Below are 18,788 nucleotides of genomic sequence, written 5' to 3'. Positions count from 1 at the left end.
CCTCTGCAAGATGAGCCATGAATGCTCTTCTTTTCTAAGTGGCCTCCATGCAGCACATGTGAGTTGATCACTGCCAGGTCAAGCGTGTTATAACGCAAGCAACTGGCCACCTGCGTGTTCCTGTGGCGGACTGAATAAGCTGACGCCTTCTGGTGCACAATGTCAACGCAGCACAGAGAAAAAAAAAAAAGACAAATACTGTATATGGGACAATGGGTATAAATTTATTGTACTTATAAAAGTTAGCTTTTTTCAGTTTTATTCTCTCAATCACGATCACGCTGTACCCCCTGATCTGACTCTAAGTAACAGTGCCAGCATAAATTCACACCTGATCTGATGCTGTTCGTTTTCAAATAATATTGCATTAGTGCATATATTGTCTCTCTTTCAGGTGTGTAATAGAAACCACAGTATAGAGAGAAGTGTGCGCATTGCAACAGGTACACACATCGTAAATGTATGAAGGACGGTCCTTGTGTGTGTGTAAACTGTTAACATTTGAATGTGATGATGGCATATAGCGTTGAACTGACCTCTCTGTACTATTGTTGCCTCTGCATGTCCTGGAGTACAAAAGAAACAGCAACATGTGGGGACTGGCAAGATCGGGGAAAAAAAAACATGCAGTGTTATGCAAATGAATATGAATAATATGAATAATGTTGCATCCGTGCCACAATGTTTTCCAAAATGTACTATACAGGTCATAAAATGAATAATTCCAAATATATATAACTATGTCTCTGGTTTTTTTTTTGTTTTGTTTTACCTCATAGACTATAAGGTGCATACTAATTCTGCGTGAGCAGGAACACTCAATAAAACTGAATAAAAAAAATCAAGTGACGGTGAGATACGAAGAAGGCAGATTCACCAGCGTTTGTGTGTCAGCTTTTATCCCTCTAGATCAGAGAATGTCCAGTTCCATTGCCTCAAAACACCACTCACATCTACAGTTACTCCCAGTTTCAAATAAAAACTAACAGCGTCAGATCCCTTGGGCGGTAGTATGTATCGTGATCGTGACTGAGAGAATAAAAGTGAAAAAAACGGTAACTTTTACAAGTCCTATAAATGTACATCGTCTGTTACAGACGCAAACCAAATGTATGTGTGTACTGTATAAATATTAACAATAAGAGCAGCTCACTACTGAAAACGGCAAATACAGGAGGCAGTATGGATCAAACTGGGGACTCTTGATTATAAGTCAGCAAATCTTACTGCCAAGCCACGGAAGCTGTTGTATCTTCCTTGAACCTTTTGTGAAAGTGTTTATTTGATCTTTGGACTTCAGGCTTCACACATTATATAGTTTATGCCAACAATTTGTCATTTACTACTAAAATTTGAAAAACGTTTCTGTTTTAACAATGTGTTTACACAGATTATTGTAGAAACGGAACACACATGAAATGCATGTGTTCCAAATAACGATCCATTATTTCCACTCTAAAACTCTAGCACTTCACTCCCAGATAATCAATCAAGGCATGAGCTGGGAGAACATTGTGCACGTTCTGCGAAAGTGGGGGGATGAAATAACAGGCTGCTTGCTGCTTGTCTTAATCGGCATATTTATAGGACAAAAGACACTGACGGAGAGGTGTGAACGGATTTAAGGTGGGCCGGATCTACAAGTTTTTTCGTAGGCTCTGGTAATTCTAGTGTTAAATCTAACAGCAATGCAAAATTTGTCTCACATTCTTTTTTTTTATTTTATTGGTTTTATTAAAATCAAATAGCATTCCATACAAATAACTCAGGTTTTAGAAAAAAAGGTTTGAAACAAATCAACCTTCAACAAATCAACATTCTCGATATGTTGCTATGCAAAACTGAGTTAGTACTTACAAGTGTCTCAAAACACATTCTAAGATTAAAATTTTTACCAATGCAGATAATGAACACAATGAAAGTGCAACTTTACATCAGTCAAGATAAATAATATACAATTAAATTTAAAACAGATTAATTCCAAAGTATTTGAAAGCAGCACTTGTGCAAACTTTAAAAACCTGTTTTTTTTTGTTACTAGGGCAACCCATGTAGATGACACTCTTTAAGGAAATTCTTTATCTCTTTGAATTTCAGACAGTCAAAAATACTGCTGGTCCTATTCTAATAAGTTACATACTGTATAATAAGTGTCTTTTGTAAGTGCAAAGCTCAATTGCATTCTTTTCTATATGAAATTATGCCTGATTCAACCAAGAAAAATAAACATGGTCATTAAAAAGAAACCAATTGACATAAAATATTACAAACATAATTTAAAAGATTTGACTCAGACTGCCTCACATGTCCCTAGATAAATATGTACAGATTGTACGTACAGATTGATAAATATGTACTGGCCTTCTCATATGGAAGACTCTCCGTGCCAAGATGAAATTCCCAAAATGAATATGCATTGAATTTCAGTGTATTTTACATATTCATTTTGGCATGATTTTTTCATATTATAATTATAAACCAATCATCAAATAATTAAATGCTTTTCAGTATGGTGTGCAATGCCGTGAAAAAGATTTATTTCCACAACCACACAGGTATTGTACCAAAACTAAACAAAGTCAAATGATCAGTCAGCATCAAGAGGCTGCGCAAAGCTTATAAACAGCAGGGGTAAGAGTGATTCTGATTATAGCTGTGTGTTTCTCTGAATTTAAGGTGCTTTGTTTCTTCTCAATCTATAAAACCATCCTAAATGTCATCTGTTCTAAAACTTTTATTTATTGGTCAATTATATAAAACAGATTTGGGGTGAAAAATGTGTTGTTCAGGGCACCTAAAAAGTGATGTTGGAAATGGTTCAAAAAAGCCTGCAAGGCACAACATTGGGTCTGCAAATAAAGACATTGTAAGGGTTAAAGCAGAATACTGTCAAAAATAAACTTCAGTGGTTTTGTATCTTACGTATATTTTAGTAAATTCAAACTCTGATGACTTTCTAAATATGGAGAAAGTCATATCCTGACTACATTTAGCCTGATACTGTATCTATCTGCTGTAGGATATCTGACTTCTGAATTTTATATGATTATCAATAATGCTAATCAGAGATGAACTGGCATTTCTGCACACTTTTCCAGACAATGAAGTGCCTAGAATTACATTCACCTTATGCTTGCAACCGCAAGTTAACCCTGTTGCCCACTCTGATGGGCACACTCACATATTTATAATCTGGCGCTGAACTGTATCTGGAAGTAGACTCTGAGCAGAAGCTACATCTTCTCTTAAAAAGTAGATGCATGCATCTTTAACACTTTCTTAGGGACTCAAATCACTCTCTGCTTGCAGCCAGACACTCAAAAGTCCATTTGAGCTACCTGCTGAAACATTTTCTCTTAGATCTGTTCTTCAAGCTTTAGCTCTGTGACAGTGACAACCATTCTGGGAGAAGAAGCCTTTTACTCCTTGAAAGGAACGTAAGTGGCTAAGCTCATTGAAAGACCATTAAAGACACCTTTTACCTACAAAGTCACAGAGGACACAGTAAAGATCCTATCATCCAAATTGAGCTTAGGAAGACAACACCATACCATGTCTTGTACAAGTACAAAGAACCATGTGGCAATGGCAAATAAGTGAACACCACTGCAATTAAAATGCTTAACTTAAACCTAGGACTATAACAGCACCAGTTTGCACAGCAGTAGACATATCCTTAAAGACCTGGTATCTTTAAAGCCGTTTTATTTTTGCCAAGATAGCCAAGAACTGTAACATCTAGTACTATAATAAGTGAAGCATGATTATAGATTACAAGAACTTCATAATCACATCTTATGAGAAGGATCTAAGAGTCATAATGGGCTCATCACTACATACAACAAGACACTGTGCTGAAGAGCTCAAGAAGATTAAAATGATGTTAGGTTATGTCTGTATATCATGATGTGTGGAGTACAAGTCAAGGGAGATTATGGTTAAGTAATATGACCCACTAGTGCGGCCTCACTTGGAATATTGTGTACAGATAGGTCTCTGGGCTACAAAAAACACATAGCAGTGCAAGAGAAAATCCAGAGGAGAGTAACCAGGCTGATTCAGGGACTGGGAGGTATATACAGTATACAGGTCCCAATTTGGTGCAGCAGTAATTCTGGCACAGCTTCTAACATCCACGAGTAATATGGTGAAAAAATAAATAATGAAACTCATTGATATCCCTGAAATTTCCTTTTTTTAAGTTGGAGAAGATGCTTTAAAAATGCAAGATGGTGAACCATGTTTTAGAAGGACTTTAAAATAAATCACGTAACTCAATATATCCTGAAGGTCTAGTTGTAATCTGATAATTAGGGAAACAAAATGAAAATGGCATTATGACACCAAAACAATGGCTAAAATCAGCATGTGGCATGCCAGTATTCATGCTCCATTGTGTGCCTGTAGCAAAGATTAATTGAGTTAACCCTTTATATCTCTTTATTATTCTTCAAGGCACATGCTTCGGTCCAGGAAAGGTTCACAGTGCTATAAATAATACCAACAATAAAAGAGAATTTTTTACATTTTTGAGTTTTCTATGTGAAACATTATATAAATCAGGCTGATACCAGCAACAAAAAAAAAATACATCAGTGGTCTCTTATACTCATCTTCCCATGGAAAGACACATACCTTTTTTGAAAAGTGTTGTTGACTACAGCTTTGAAAACCAGTCGATCCCCTATAGTGGAAGGTCCTCTGAATTTAAACATATCAACAGACTTTAGGATGGGAGAGAAACCACACAGGCGACTGTGAATAACAAGAACAACAATATTAAAGAAAGCTTTAAAGATAAACATTGCTAAAACAAAATATAGCACATAGCATTCAGCACTCCAAATTGTGAATGTCCATTTATGTCATATGATGGAGCACAATAGTGTGATCCTCAAATGTAACAAAATGATCATTAGTTGGTATTTATGTTTTCTCAGAAATTTTCCAAATGACAATTCTATATATCTTATTGAAGTAAAATTAAAATTGTAACTTGGTGACATCACTGTGATACATAATATAAATTTGCAGACCTATGCTGATTACATTTAGCTTTGCAGATCATTTGTGCATCCAGTCACACATTCATTTTTCAGTTCAATTTTCCATCAATATGTTCCCATGAGTATGAGGCTAAAGACAGGATGCCACCCTGGACTGCACATTACTCCATTCTACAGCATTACAACTACACTGTTATTAATGTTTGTGTAGGAACATATAGAACTATTTTTTCTCAATTTTGGATTTGTTTTATGTGTTTATTGTTTTTATTGCTATGACTATCACTTGCACATGCTGCCATTTTGTGAGTATTTTCTTGCTAGGGCTGTGCCATTGTGTTATGCATTCATAAGGCATGTGATGCAAAGATCATGTGACACCTTGTGTCATCATCATTATAATATAAGGTATTAGGGCATAGTAGCTTGTTATCCAGTCATCAGACCAAAAATAAAGAAAAGAAGAACAGTTTAGTAACAGGGGGAAGTTAAACAAAGACATTTTTGAACAACAAATCTTCGGACTAAGACACTGGCTTTGTGTTTTTGTTTTGACATTCACCCTTGTGTTCCGAGTGTTAACACTAGAATCCCTGAAGCCTGCGAAAATATTTGTAATGCTGGGCCACCTTAAATTCCTTTGCAGCTCTTCGTCAGTGTCTTTGTTTTGCAAGTGTGTCAATCAGCACAAGCAGCAAGCGGCCTGCTCACTCATCCCCCACTGAGGCAGCTGAAGTCAAGTCAGATGCAAAATTCTCAGAGCTGAGAGTAAGGTATCTGGAATTGTACAAGGTAAATAATATATCATTATTTGGAATACAATGATATGTGTAAATGCAGGATGACAGGAAATGCGAGGCAAGAAATGTTGAACACATAACTAAAACAAAAACTTTTTTCATGTCTTCTTATATAATACGCTACCGTGGCTGTCCGTTTGTCTGTCCAGGATTTTAAATCACCTGTAGCTCGCAATCTGTTTGAACTGTTGACCTGAAATTTGGTTCACATATACTACGTGACGTCTACTATCCGCTTTCGGGGAGATGATTGACCTCCAAGGTCAAAGGTCAATCCAGGAAAGTCAAGGTCAAAAATCAAATAACCTGTAGCCTGAAATTTGGTACACGTATACTATGCTGAAACTCTGCACTACAGCTTTATATTAAAAGCGAAGAGTTTTGGAATTATTAATGTTTTTATTTTAGATTTATTTTATTGTAGAATCAACTCTTAGCATGTGTACAGGCGCCGTTCCCTACCACGTTCGGCGTCACTTCCCCTACCTCTTCATATCTTAAATCATTCTTGAGGCAGATTGAAGACTTAAGTGCCAGCTTAAGTGAAAAATTAAAGAAAACATACTAAGTAATTGCAACACAAACACTGACTTAATCAGTTGTGATGTGAAAAGATGCCGACGGAAGAAGAGAAGAAGCGGGCCGCTAGGGTGGAGAAAAGAAGAACTACTCAGGAAGCAGCAAGTGCATCAACCTCTGAGCAACAAATGCTAAATGTACAGAGAAAGAGTATGAAAACTATGAAAGCTCAAGTCAACTGTATTCATGGGACGTTATTGTGCACTGTTACTGGTTATAGTAATAACTGACAAAATGTTGGCATGAAGTGTGAAGAAAGCGTGTGAAAACTAAAGTCCAAATATGAAATAAACACTTTCACAAAAGGTATAACAAAACAAATGCATTTTTATTCAAGAATATAACCAAACAAAAATAAATCATTCAATTTACATGTTACTGGCAATGTGTAACAACTGAAACCCAACTATCAATCGATAAAAAGTAGACAAGTCCGCTTGGGTGGTGCAGAGGTAAGGACTGCTGTCACATAATCAAAAGGTTGCGGATTTTATCCCAGGTCCTCCTCGCATTTACCGTTTTAAGTTGTGAGCTGCTCTTATTGTTACTATTACAAGATATAATAAAAACATACTGTACATTTGATTTGAGTCTGTAAGAGCCGATGAAAATTTATGGTACTTGTAAAAGATAGCACTGAAGCATACACACAAACACAGCTCAATCTCAAGCTTGTCTTTTGAGCAAACAGACACTGTAGTGTGTATTGAGGATGTTACTTTTCCTCACAAATGGACATTCACATCAACATGTCATTTGAACATTTTTTTATCCAAGAAAAAACTGAATAAAAATCATTCAAATTAAGTTTATTCAAGAATAAAGATCTAAACAGCAGCGTGGCGAATTGCTTGCATACTGAAGTGACCTTTAGCTGCAGGTGGAAGTCCCATTTTATTTTATGGTGCCAATCACAGTGCAGCAGTTTATTAGACAGCGAAAGCACTGTGAAGAAGCTTTCTGTTGTTACGGTCCTGCCTTTGTCCAGAAACGGCTCCATAAGCTTTATGACCATAGACCAGGAAAGTCTTTGCCTTCGGTTGTAACTCAAAACACAGCTCTCAATAAAATGTTGCCAGATGTCCAAAATCGCAACAAACCTGTCATTTTTCACACGTTCTGCATGGGTGTCTTTGTTGTCAAAGTGCAAATGCTGCATGATAGTCTGATAGCGGTCACGGGACATTGTATCTTTGATTGCCGATACAACAAATTGTTCTGAGCAGGCATCAGCCACACCGCTACTGTTGTGAAAAGAATAGAGATAAATGCATTCAACTCAGAGAGGGAGAGGCAAGTTCGTTGTACCATGTGAACGTCACTGAGAGAATAAAACTGAATAATAAAAAACAAGCGCTAACTTTTACAAGTATCCAAAATTTACACCAGGGGGGTATTTTTCGTACGTCGCTTAAATCATCCGAGATCAGGTGCCTCATCTTGGATACCGGTGACACTCATCCAGGATAGGTCAGTTTTTCAAATGCAGCCATGTATTAGATTAGTCTAGCTGGATCTAATCATACGAGATGAATGCGCGCGCCCGTGGTGATTGAAAAGCCCATATATATTGAGTCTAGAAAACATGATCAGCAAGTCTTTGATAGGCTGTAACAAAATGACGAAAGAACGGGCGCATTTTTTTTTCACACACGCGGCGGAAGACCTTTTATTCGAAGGACATGAAGAATTTCAAGATTTAATATGCACAAGGGGTAACACTGCAAAAGCCTGCCCAGACCAGAAAAGACGGCTGGCAAAAAGTGGCCGACAAATTAAACGCTAAGTAGTGTGCATTGTCCTTACTGAATGCAGCGTTTCATTTCCTATGTGTCAGATTAATTATTATTTAATATGTCATAATTCCAGATCAAACATGAGCACAAGGAGAACATAGGAACAGGTTAAAGTGAAGTACAAGAATATACTTCAAACTGGTAAATATTGATATATAACTATTTAAAGAATTGTTGACATAAATAATCATATATAATATAAAAAACATTAATTTTAAAGCTAATAAGAAGGCAGCCAAGCAAAAAACAGGTGGAGGTCCACGCGGTCCACACCTAACCCCTGCAGAAGAGTTGGCTCTCCAGCAAAATGCCCATCGCCCTGTTTCTGAGGGCATTCCAGGGGGAGGCTCCTCCTCAGAACCAGTGGCAGGATGCAGTTGTCACTTCATTTCAGGTAAAGGATGGTCATTGCATATATTTGTCCTTCATGTGTGCCATAGGTATGTTCCATATAGCCCTCTTTTTTGTTGGGTCAGTTGCAGGGAATGTCATATCCCTTGAACCTGTGTCTGACCAACGAGATATTGATGAAGGTCAAATAGTTGATGAAGACACTGTGTCTGATTATTCTTCAGAAGGAGAGGTACATTTTCCAAATAATGTTTGATCAAACTCCACTCTGATCAGTCCCATGTGCCCCAATCACATTTGGAAGTCCTGGTAATGAGAATGTTAGGCTGATTGAGATTCTTCATGGAACTGTGGGTGTTTTAGCCTGTGTTTTACCTACCTGCAATGGCATGAAACGCCTCTTTTATTGTCTGCACACACAGGTGTCCAGGAAACAGTATGAAAACCCGAAGGAAATATTTCAGAGCCAAACAGACTTTACGAATTGCCTGGGAAACTGCACTTTTAGTTAGATTTTCCGCATCGCCTACAGTATATAAAAAAGTGCCGCTTGTTAAAAACCTCAAAGCAATGCATACTGTCTGTGTGGTTGTGAGAGCCCGAGTTCGCCTAGTTTGACTTCGAATATAAGGTGCCAATAAATCTTTGAGGTACAATATTCCCCCTCGGCTAAAGCGGTATTTTCGTACAGAATTTCCTCCAGGAGCAATAAAGGATCTTGCTGATCGCGCAAAACTCTCTCTATATGAAATTCTCTTCGTATAATTTGCGCACCAATATCAATTGGTCACTCATTCATGAACGGCGAAGCCATGACTGGATGACTCCCACGCACCGTCACTGATCACGCGTGTAAACTAATCCTTGTTTACGTAGAACAAACCTGCTCCAAGCAGGTTTGCGGATTAGGATGTGTTGCTATGGCAACACTTCCAGCAAGAGTTTCGAAAAACCTACAGATACAAGATCAGGCCAAATCGTCAACAATTACATCTGGCTAAACGACTAATCCACATACGAAAAATACCCCCCAGGTGTTAAAGACTTAAATCAAATGTGTGTTTTTATTAATCATAATAATATAATATAATAATAGCAGCTTACTACTCAAAACACAGGGCACCGGGTCTCAAACCTGAGACCTTTTGATTATAAGACAGCAATTCTTACCTCTACACAATTCAAGAACACATATAAAGTCCCTGTAAATTGACATTTGAGCTTGGGTTTTTAACTAATTGGCAGCAATATGTAAATCAATTTTTTTTTCTTTGGTTATATTCTTGAATAAACGTGCACGTGTCTATTTGATATTTGGACTAAAGTCTTCACACATTATACACTTCATGTCATTATTAGTATAACATGGAAAAAGTTTCTGCTTTAGGTATGTGCGCAGTATTTCTTGCCTTGCATTTCCTCTCATCCTACACCTACCCAGATCTTTGTAGACATGGAACACAAATAAAATGAATGTATTTCAAATAACGATATACTGTATTATTTACCCTATACAACTCCAGGAACGTTACACGCAGATAAGGAGCCTTGGCTTGAGCTGGGAGATCTTTTTGCCGGAGTTGAGCTCCGTCAAGGTGGGGGATGGGACAGCAGGTTGCTTGCTGCTTGTGCTGATCGACACAAAACAAAAGATGCTGATGGAGAGGTGCGAAGGGATTTAAGTTGGGATGGGATTACGAGTTTTGTCGTGGGCTTCAGGGATTCTAGTGTTAAATAGAAATTTGTAAATCTTGTGATGCAGAGATCATTCAAGATTAAAGATTCTTTATTTGTCACATACACAATTATAAAATTACAACATGCAGTGAAATGTGCCCTGAATCAGCCATGAGACTGTGCAATAAAGTTAACAAATAGATAATTTAAATTAAATTTAAAATTAAAAAAAGAAAGAAGGAATTTAAATTTTAAATTAAAAAGGTAGAACTAAGGTGATACAATATATAGGGAAAAAAGTATATATCCAAAGCATTACAATTTAAACAAGACCTGAGCTATGTGCAAATGTAACAGAATAGAATAACTATGTACTGTAAAGTCAGTGAGCTAGTTTGCTGGTTAGAATAGACTTAAAATGGCATGGCAACAGCTGAGAAGCAATGAGGTAGAAAATTCAGTTTGTGTTAATGAACAGTTAAAAAAATTTGTGGTGGCATGTCCAAGTTAGGAAATCTTAATGCCTGTGGGTAGAAGGTCCTCTTGAGCCTCTCTGTTCTGGCCATAATACTCCTAAACCGTTTGCCTGATTTCAGCAGGTCAAACAGATAATTACTGGGGTTAGATTAGTTTCTGATGATCGTAGTTGCTCTAGTCCTGGATCTCCTGGTATAAATATCCTGCAGAGATGGTAGATCCGATCTGGTGAAGCGTTATGCTGCTCAGATCATGTGACTCACTGTGTCATCATAATCTGCCTATATAAGATGGTGGCACACAGAATTGTTATCTAGTCATTGGATTGAAGATAAAAAAGAACAGTTTAGTAACAAGGAAATTAAAGATGCTAGTCTAAAGACATTTTTGCAACAAATGTTTTGAATGTGACAGTTTATGTTTTTGTTTTCACAAGATGCACTGAGAAAGTGTGAAGGGTGCTTTCCCAGATTTTCCAAGATTGATTTAAATAGTGATTTTGCAATTTGGTTTTGTGTTTTTGCGACTCCAGACACTAGGAACTAGCTCTGACCTTTTGACTTTGAATTTTGGTTAGCAATATGGCTTTATTGACTTTCTTTCTAACTTCTTGTTTTGACCCATAACTATTTTTGGTGAAGTCCTTTTCTCCTGTCATCACTCATAACATTTTTTTTACTGAATACCTTTCCAGTTAATACACAGCCAAGAAGACATCAGTACAATCAGTACACTGGAAAAGGCCTGACATAATTCAGAGTTCTGCCTCTGAATCCACCTTTTCTGGTCCTGCTGCCATGTAAGGACACTGACAACAACCGATAGCATAATTTGTGATAAGCAAGGTAAAAGACACAATGTGGCTAGAGTTTCTGAGCCTTAATTGTGATATGGGATAGTTGTAGCTCCCAACCTTTTCTGACATTTTGTTGATACTTATTTTTCATATATCATTTCAAAACTCATTCATACGCTTTTTGACAATGTTCGTTTTAGAATCACCAAGTAATATATTTAGAATGTGACTTTAAATGTTCAAGCATTGACTTTATATATTAAGGAATGTAATATATTTGCCTGTTTAGCACAACAATATATACATTGTTACACACATGCACCTGGGAGACAACTTGCGGTCTCATCAAATAGTTATTCCACCCAAAGTCAAAGGTTGGCACTATTGCCTAATGCTTCTCCTCCTTTCTCCCTAACAGATCTGACAACGGGAAGCACCGGTGACTTCACTTCTGCGTCAGATACCCCAGAGCATGCCTCTTCCACTCTGGCTTACTTTTAAGGGGTTAGTCGACAGGATTACCAGCAATGAGCAAATTGGTAGACCTGACTTTGGTGGTGGCAGCCCCAATGGAGGAAATATAGGCCAGGCATTGCGGATTCAGATGGGAAACCAAATGACTCAACTCACTGAATTGGAGGCTTTGTGAGGAATGAGCAAAGAGTCCCTCCAAGGTATTAATGCCACTTTGTTCTGAAGATGATGTGGAGACATACTTCTTTTTCTTTGAACAGATGGTCATCCGGAATACTATACTTGGGAACACAAGGATGGGGTACACATTCTGGCTCCTTTCTTGATGGGCAAGACTCAGAAGGCTTATTACGACTTTGATGAGTAGGCAACCAGAGATAACGATAAATTAAAAGCCGGGATCCTGGCATGCCATTGTGTGACAGCAGACCTGCAGGCAAGACAGTGTCATGAGTAGCATTTCAGTCCAGAGGGTCAGGGGCACTTAGAAGTGTACAAGCTGTGCAGAAAGCTCAGGAGCTGGCGCAGAATTAACACCACAGAGCAGGTGGTTGAGGTTGTCACTTGTAACTACCTGATTAATTTGCTAGCTGAGTCTCTTAGCCTAACAGGTCCACAGGCATGTGTGGCAGCACATTGACTTGCTTGTCGAAATCATCAAGAGTCTCTGGCTGGCCATGCATGTCAATGATGCGAAAGAGCCGGACGATTGCTGCAAGCCCAGAAGGGATCATGGCCAAAGAAAAGAGCTCAGCCAGTGAGACACAGTGCCAACCACATGGCCTAAGGATAAATCTCCATCCCTAATGTGCTCTTTCAAGTACTGAGGGGTGGAGCACATCATTCCCAACTGCCCCTATCTGGAGAAGTCAATTAACTGTAAAGGTAATGATCATTCACCAACCTCTTACCTCCATGTATAGGTGTGATGGTAGTAAATGTTAATAAAGTAACTGCTCTCATTGATTCCAGAAGGTACGCTTTAATTTTTGCTTACCGATGTGTACTTCCACAGGAATGGGGCTCCAGACAGGCCAGTCTAACATGTATACACGGGAAACCCATCAGTATAACTGTGGTCACATTTCAAGGGGATACTCGCATGATGTCTATGTACATGATGCGGAATCCCCAGTATCCCATCGTACAAGGAAGGGACTGGTCCAAAAGAAACTGCAGAAAGGAACAACACCCACCTGTGGTTAAGATGGGCCTTTCTGTGGACGGAGAACTCCATCCCAAGTTGTCTCCACACTGTGTGTTATCCTGGCTCAAAGAAGAGAGGTTATGGCCATTCAGTAGGAGGCAGGTGATATCTCAGTATCACGCTCTACAGAGGATGTTGACAGAATGTCCCAGACCAAGGCCCCACCCCAGGAGGTCACCCCCGATTCTCTCTCTGAATTACACTTCCAATTTCAGCAGTTGCTGACCTCATTTAAATGGGAACAGTGGAATAATGATTCCCTGAAATTTGCTAAAAATGAAATTGCCCTGCCTGCCCGGGAGTTGTTCCTGCCTTGCGCCCTGTGTTGGCTGGGATTAGCTCCAGCAGACCCCCATGACCCTGTGTTAGGATATAGTGGGTTGGAAAATGACTGACTGACTGAAATTGTCCTTGTAGACAGGTCATGTATTGCACAGCCCATGCCCCTGGAGATACATTTCATATTAAAAAATGACTTGTTATATTGTGTAGCAGAGTATGAGGGGGAAGTGAGGTCCCTTTTGTTAGTTCCAAAAGCCAGGTTTGTGAGCTGGCACACTCCACCTCTTAGGTGCCCACCTCAAGCCCGGTAAAACATTGAAAAGGATATACAGAAGACCATTACTGGAACTGGGTATTTATTCAGGGAGTTGATTCAAGCCTCTCTGAAGCAACCTGCTTGAGAATATGCTATTAACAACATTTACTCTTCCTATTTTCCATTATTTTGCTGTAAGGCAATTCAAATGGTTTCTACCCCAGCTGGGAACCCTAATCCTTTCCACATTTCCTTGTTATTTATTATACCTGTATTTAGCCTGCTCACTGCACAGAATTTTTTTTAAATTATTTGAATCCTCAGTGATATGTCCCCAAACCAACCCTCCACTTCTTATTTGGTAATAACAAATAGGAAATAAGGAAATCACTTATTAGAAAATAAGGAAATTAAGTATATATTTCTTTATATTGAATTTGAACTTTGACATTTTCAAGTGAAATTGGTCTTGAGAAAGCAACATACAGTTGCCCATGTGAGAAGACATGATTAGGGAAGAAAACTCCAACTTTTTGGAGAGTTTGTCCTTGTGACTTGTTAACTGTCATAGCAAATGCAGCAGTTATATGTTACAGTTGGAGTGAGAGAACCAAGGAATTTGACAGGAAAGTTGATTTCATCCTGCTCAGTTCCGTTATTTTATTGAGTCAATTGACAGATACTCCACATATTGTCATTTAAGAAGGTTTCATATTTGATCATTGATTTGGAAGGTTTCATCATTTCTAGGACGTAAGATGGCACAGTTTGGATTTTCACTTACGTCTTGAATACAAGCATTTTCACTGAATATTGCTGTGATTAAATAATCTGTTTCAATGAAATCTTGAGCCACTTCAGTTATCTGTGGTGGGCTGGCACCCTGCCCAGGATTTGTTCCTGCCTTGTGCCCTGTGCTGGCTGGGATTGGCTCCAGCAGACCCCCATGACCCTGTGTTAGGATATAGCGGGTTGGTTAATGACTCACTTCTGTTATTATACAGGTGAAATCTCATTGTAATGAAATTCATGAAACTATAAAAATATTTCATCATAATGGAAATTTTGTTATAACAAAGATGGGGGAAATACGTATACTATTGTGACAAGGGTCTCTGGCTATTCACCATCTCTAATGGCAGTGGTCCAAGGACAGCTCTATAGCTTCTCTCCTGCAGTTTTAACACAGGACTTTTGCTGTTTGTCCCACTCTCCTGGGGCCTCATGCATAACAGCGTGCGTAGAATTCTCACTATAACATGACGTAAGCACAAAAGGCGAAATGTGCTTACGCACAGAAAAATCCAGATGCAGGAATCTGTGTGTTCATCAACTTCCGCACTCTTCCGCAACATAAATTCCACTCAGCGTGGAAATAAATGCATGTGCACATGCTTGCTGTCCCACCCCAACTCCTCCCAGAATTACGCCTCTTTGAATATGCAAATCAATATAAATAGTCCTTAAGCCCAGCGTTCTGTGAAAAGGCAATGGCAAAAATACGAGGAAAAATAGAAGAATTTCAGTGAACACCAAATGGAGGCAAAGAAAAACGTACTATTTGTTGGTTTAAACAGTTATATAAGCAACAAAAGGCAGTTGATCGAGTAACATGGCGTGTCGGAGAAACTCGAAAGCTCAAGTTCACAAAGTCGCACAGTGCCGGAAATAAAAAAGTTGTCACATATCAAAGTCTGCGTGAAAAGGCGACTCGTAGCCCAATGTCTGAGTGTCATATGAAAGCTTATTAGGGTACAGTGAAAAAAAAGGCACACAGTGTGAAAAAAGCATGAAATGTCAACTTTAATCTCGAAATTTCCACTTTAATTACGTACTTTATTTTGTCATTAAAGTAGAACATCATCTTAAAATCGTTTAATTTACTAGTTTCTTAAATCCAATCATAACTAAAGTAGCATGTTAAATGCTTTGTTGTGTATTTGATCTTATATGTGCTCTATGTGCCTGAATCACTACGTGCTCTTCCTCCGACAAGACACAGAATCCATTACGTTCGTAATATTACAGCTCTCTGAGTAATTAAAATACTGAGAAGTATACGTGATATCATTTTCATGATGATATGAGTTAAAGCATGTTATTAAACATGGGAACACAGTGGCGCAGTGATTGTTCATGTCTTACAGCAAGATGCTTGCTGCGCCATGCGCGACCTTCAATGAAATGCTTTATTACAGAAGTACTGTCTTTTTCAAACGTACTAACCCCCAATTCCTGTCCTTACTTTTCTTTCTCCAAATACCCAATTGCCACACAATCAGCTCTGTAATAGACGTTAAGCCAACTGTAAGCTTAGAAAGCCAATTCTTCAAAACTTTTAAGGAACATCGAAATATCTTCGTAATGTTTAATTATTCTATCCATCTATCCTTCCAGTGTCGCGCCAGCCACAGCATGAAAACAGCGCGAGGCAGGAACAAACCGTGAACGAAGCTCAAGCTCACTAGCGCTGTGGCACCGTGTAGTTAAAGTTTTATCTGTATAATATAATCAACATATTTTGCTGCATTTCATCTTAAAAATGATATCGTCATCATATGTAAATACACGCTTTATAAAGTGGCTCAGGTTGTGCAATATTATAACTGTATCATAAGTACAATTACCTCACGGTAACTTGCAAGTACAAACAGTTCTACAAGGAGCACTTGAGCCGCCGTCGTGGATGTGGATCTAAGAAAGGGTAACCACACAGGAACAGTAGCACTGCTTTGACGCTGAGTGCTGCCAGTCTGCAAAACCTAACAGAGAATTTGCATACAACAGAGTATGAGGTAGCGTGGAAAAGTGCGAGACTTTACGCCAAGTGTAGGTTTTATACATCGCGATTTGAACGTGGAAACGTTCTTACACAACATTTCTGTGCATACGCACTGTTTATACATGAGGCCCCTGGTCTTCCATAAAAGTGATTCCAAGCCACTGGTGTTCTAATCTGAAGATGCGAGCCAAAGCTGGGTGATTGACTCATTGCCATGGCTTCTATCTTTTGTGCTTGAGTAATGAAGTAACAGCTCCTATTTTTAATGAAGACTTGAGACTGTACCTGCCTTCTCTATACTGTATTTTCCTTGGAAACCTGGACTCCCCTTTCTGTCTCTTGTGCAACTCTCTGACCCAAGCTTGGCAATACCTGTATAAAAAAACAGTGCTTCTTAATGTGAAAACAATATTATATTTGAAAGCAAGATGTTAGATGTAACTTTTTCAATAGAAATATAGATATGAATACAGAATGAAAATGAAAATGAAATATTAGGTGTAACGTTGTTTCTCACTTGTTTTGTTCATTGCAAAGAAAACTTTGAGAAGCACTATGAAACTCAAACAGTACAGTATCCGCAAAGACACAACTACCCACCTGGATGCTCGGTAAAGCACTGACTCAGAATTCGGCTATACCTTTATGATGTCGCACCTACACTCTCACCGAGACTGCCCAAGACTGGAAATTTTGCAATAGACTGTCAATTTCTTTTAGCCTATCACAAAAGAGACAGCCTGTTGCAGGGTTCCTGAAAGTATAGGCAAGGAATTAAGTTTTTTTTTTACATCACATTATTATCTTTGGTGGCCATTTTTTGGTCGAAAAAACATTTGTTATATTGAAATTTACATTTTGGTAAAATTAAATCTGTTAAACATGATATTGTATGAACATTTGTCTGGGAAATTTTGTCTGAAGTTTCTGGCTAATAAAAAGACTCAAAATGGTCTTTTATGCTTTTGAATATCTTGGAGCAATCGGTGAACATATGTAACTGCATGTCTAAGGGTCTTGCTAGCTTTATCCCATATAATCAATTTTACTTCAAGCAATTCTTTTGCTTCATTTGAAGTTTATTTTGTTCTTGATCATGAACTTTCAGTAATAGGAATAGTAAGTTCAAATAAGGAGTGAAAAAAATAATTATTGAGAATATATGTGGGGCATACCCCTTTATGTTTCTATAAGGGCTAGGGACTTGGGGAAACCTTTAATCGATTCAGCAGGTGTCTGGCTATGTGCCCCTAATATTTCATTCAGTAATCTTCGCATATGAAGAAGTTATACACAGAAATGGGACAAAAAAATGTGTTTTTTCAATTGCTGCCATTTTGAATGTGGCAGGGCCATCAGATAGGGGTCATACTCCCTTTATGGTTCTGACCAAAATTATTAAGAATGTTTTAGTCAGAATTCTGAGGTCATAACTCCAAAAATGAAAGTGCCTATTCCAGACAAAAATCCTTCTCTTGCCTTACATTATATAGATACTGTATATTAATCATTATCGCTTGCATTCTGCAATCTTTTCCATTTTCCGTGATGAAGAGATATCACAGTTTTTATGAAAGTAGATATAGGAACAGAGAAATATATAGAACACTTATGATGTACTTATGAACTGAACTAATGATCTTAAACTCCCAGCTAAATAATTGTTCAGACATGTGAACTAACAAATACATACAAATATGGTTCTTATTTCTTATGGGATATACTATTCTAGATAGTTTAAACTGCAGAATACATAAGGCAGCAATAGGACATTCATCCATCCATTATCCAACCCGCTATATCCTAACTACAGGGTCACAGGAGCCAATCCCAGCCAACACAGGGCACAAGGCAGGAAACAAACATCGGGCCGAGCACCAGCCTACCGCAGGGCACACACACACACACACCAAGCACACACTAGGGACAATTTAGAATCGCCAATGCACCTAACCTGCATGTCTTTGGACTGTGGGAGAAAACCGGAGCACCCGGAGGAAACCCACACATGCAAACTCCATGCAGGGAGGACCCGGGAAGCGAACTCAGGTCTCCTTACTGCAAGGCAGCAGCGCTACCACTGCGCCACCGTGCCGCCCTATAGGACATTCAAAACAAATCAAAAGATGTCAGTATGGTTTTAAGCCATAATATAAAATAAACACATATCTTTAATAGTGTATATGGACTTGTGGCACTGTAACTTGTAATTTTGTGTAGTTTGGTGTAATATGAAATAGTTTTGGTGCATCATTTCTAATTTTGGATTAATAATTCATTTCATTTTTTTTGTAAAGTATTTTGA

At 38.4% G+C, this 18,788-nt stretch overlaps 1 protein-coding gene across 1 annotated transcript in view; it reads right to left on the bottom strand.

The window, feature by feature from the left end:
- The window catches only part of LOC114654272 (acetyl-coenzyme A thioesterase), a 176,614-nt gene that overhangs the window by 42,283 nt on the left and 115,543 nt on the right, over window positions 1-18,788 (bottom strand). Inside the window, exon 7 of the mRNA XM_028804705.2 lies at window positions 4,636-4,755. Coding sequence (XP_028660538.1) covers window positions 4,636-4,755 — 120 coding nt within the window. The remainder of the gene's footprint in view (window positions 1-4,635; window positions 4,756-18,788) is intronic.

This window comes from Erpetoichthys calabaricus, chromosome 7 (genome assembly GCF_900747795.2).
Source record: "Erpetoichthys calabaricus chromosome 7, fErpCal1.3, whole genome shotgun sequence".
NCBI lineage: Eukaryota > Metazoa > Chordata > Cladistia > Polypteriformes > Polypteridae > Erpetoichthys > Erpetoichthys calabaricus.
Note: the sequence above shows the minus strand (reverse complement) of the source record. Positions and strands in the feature narration are given on the sequence as shown.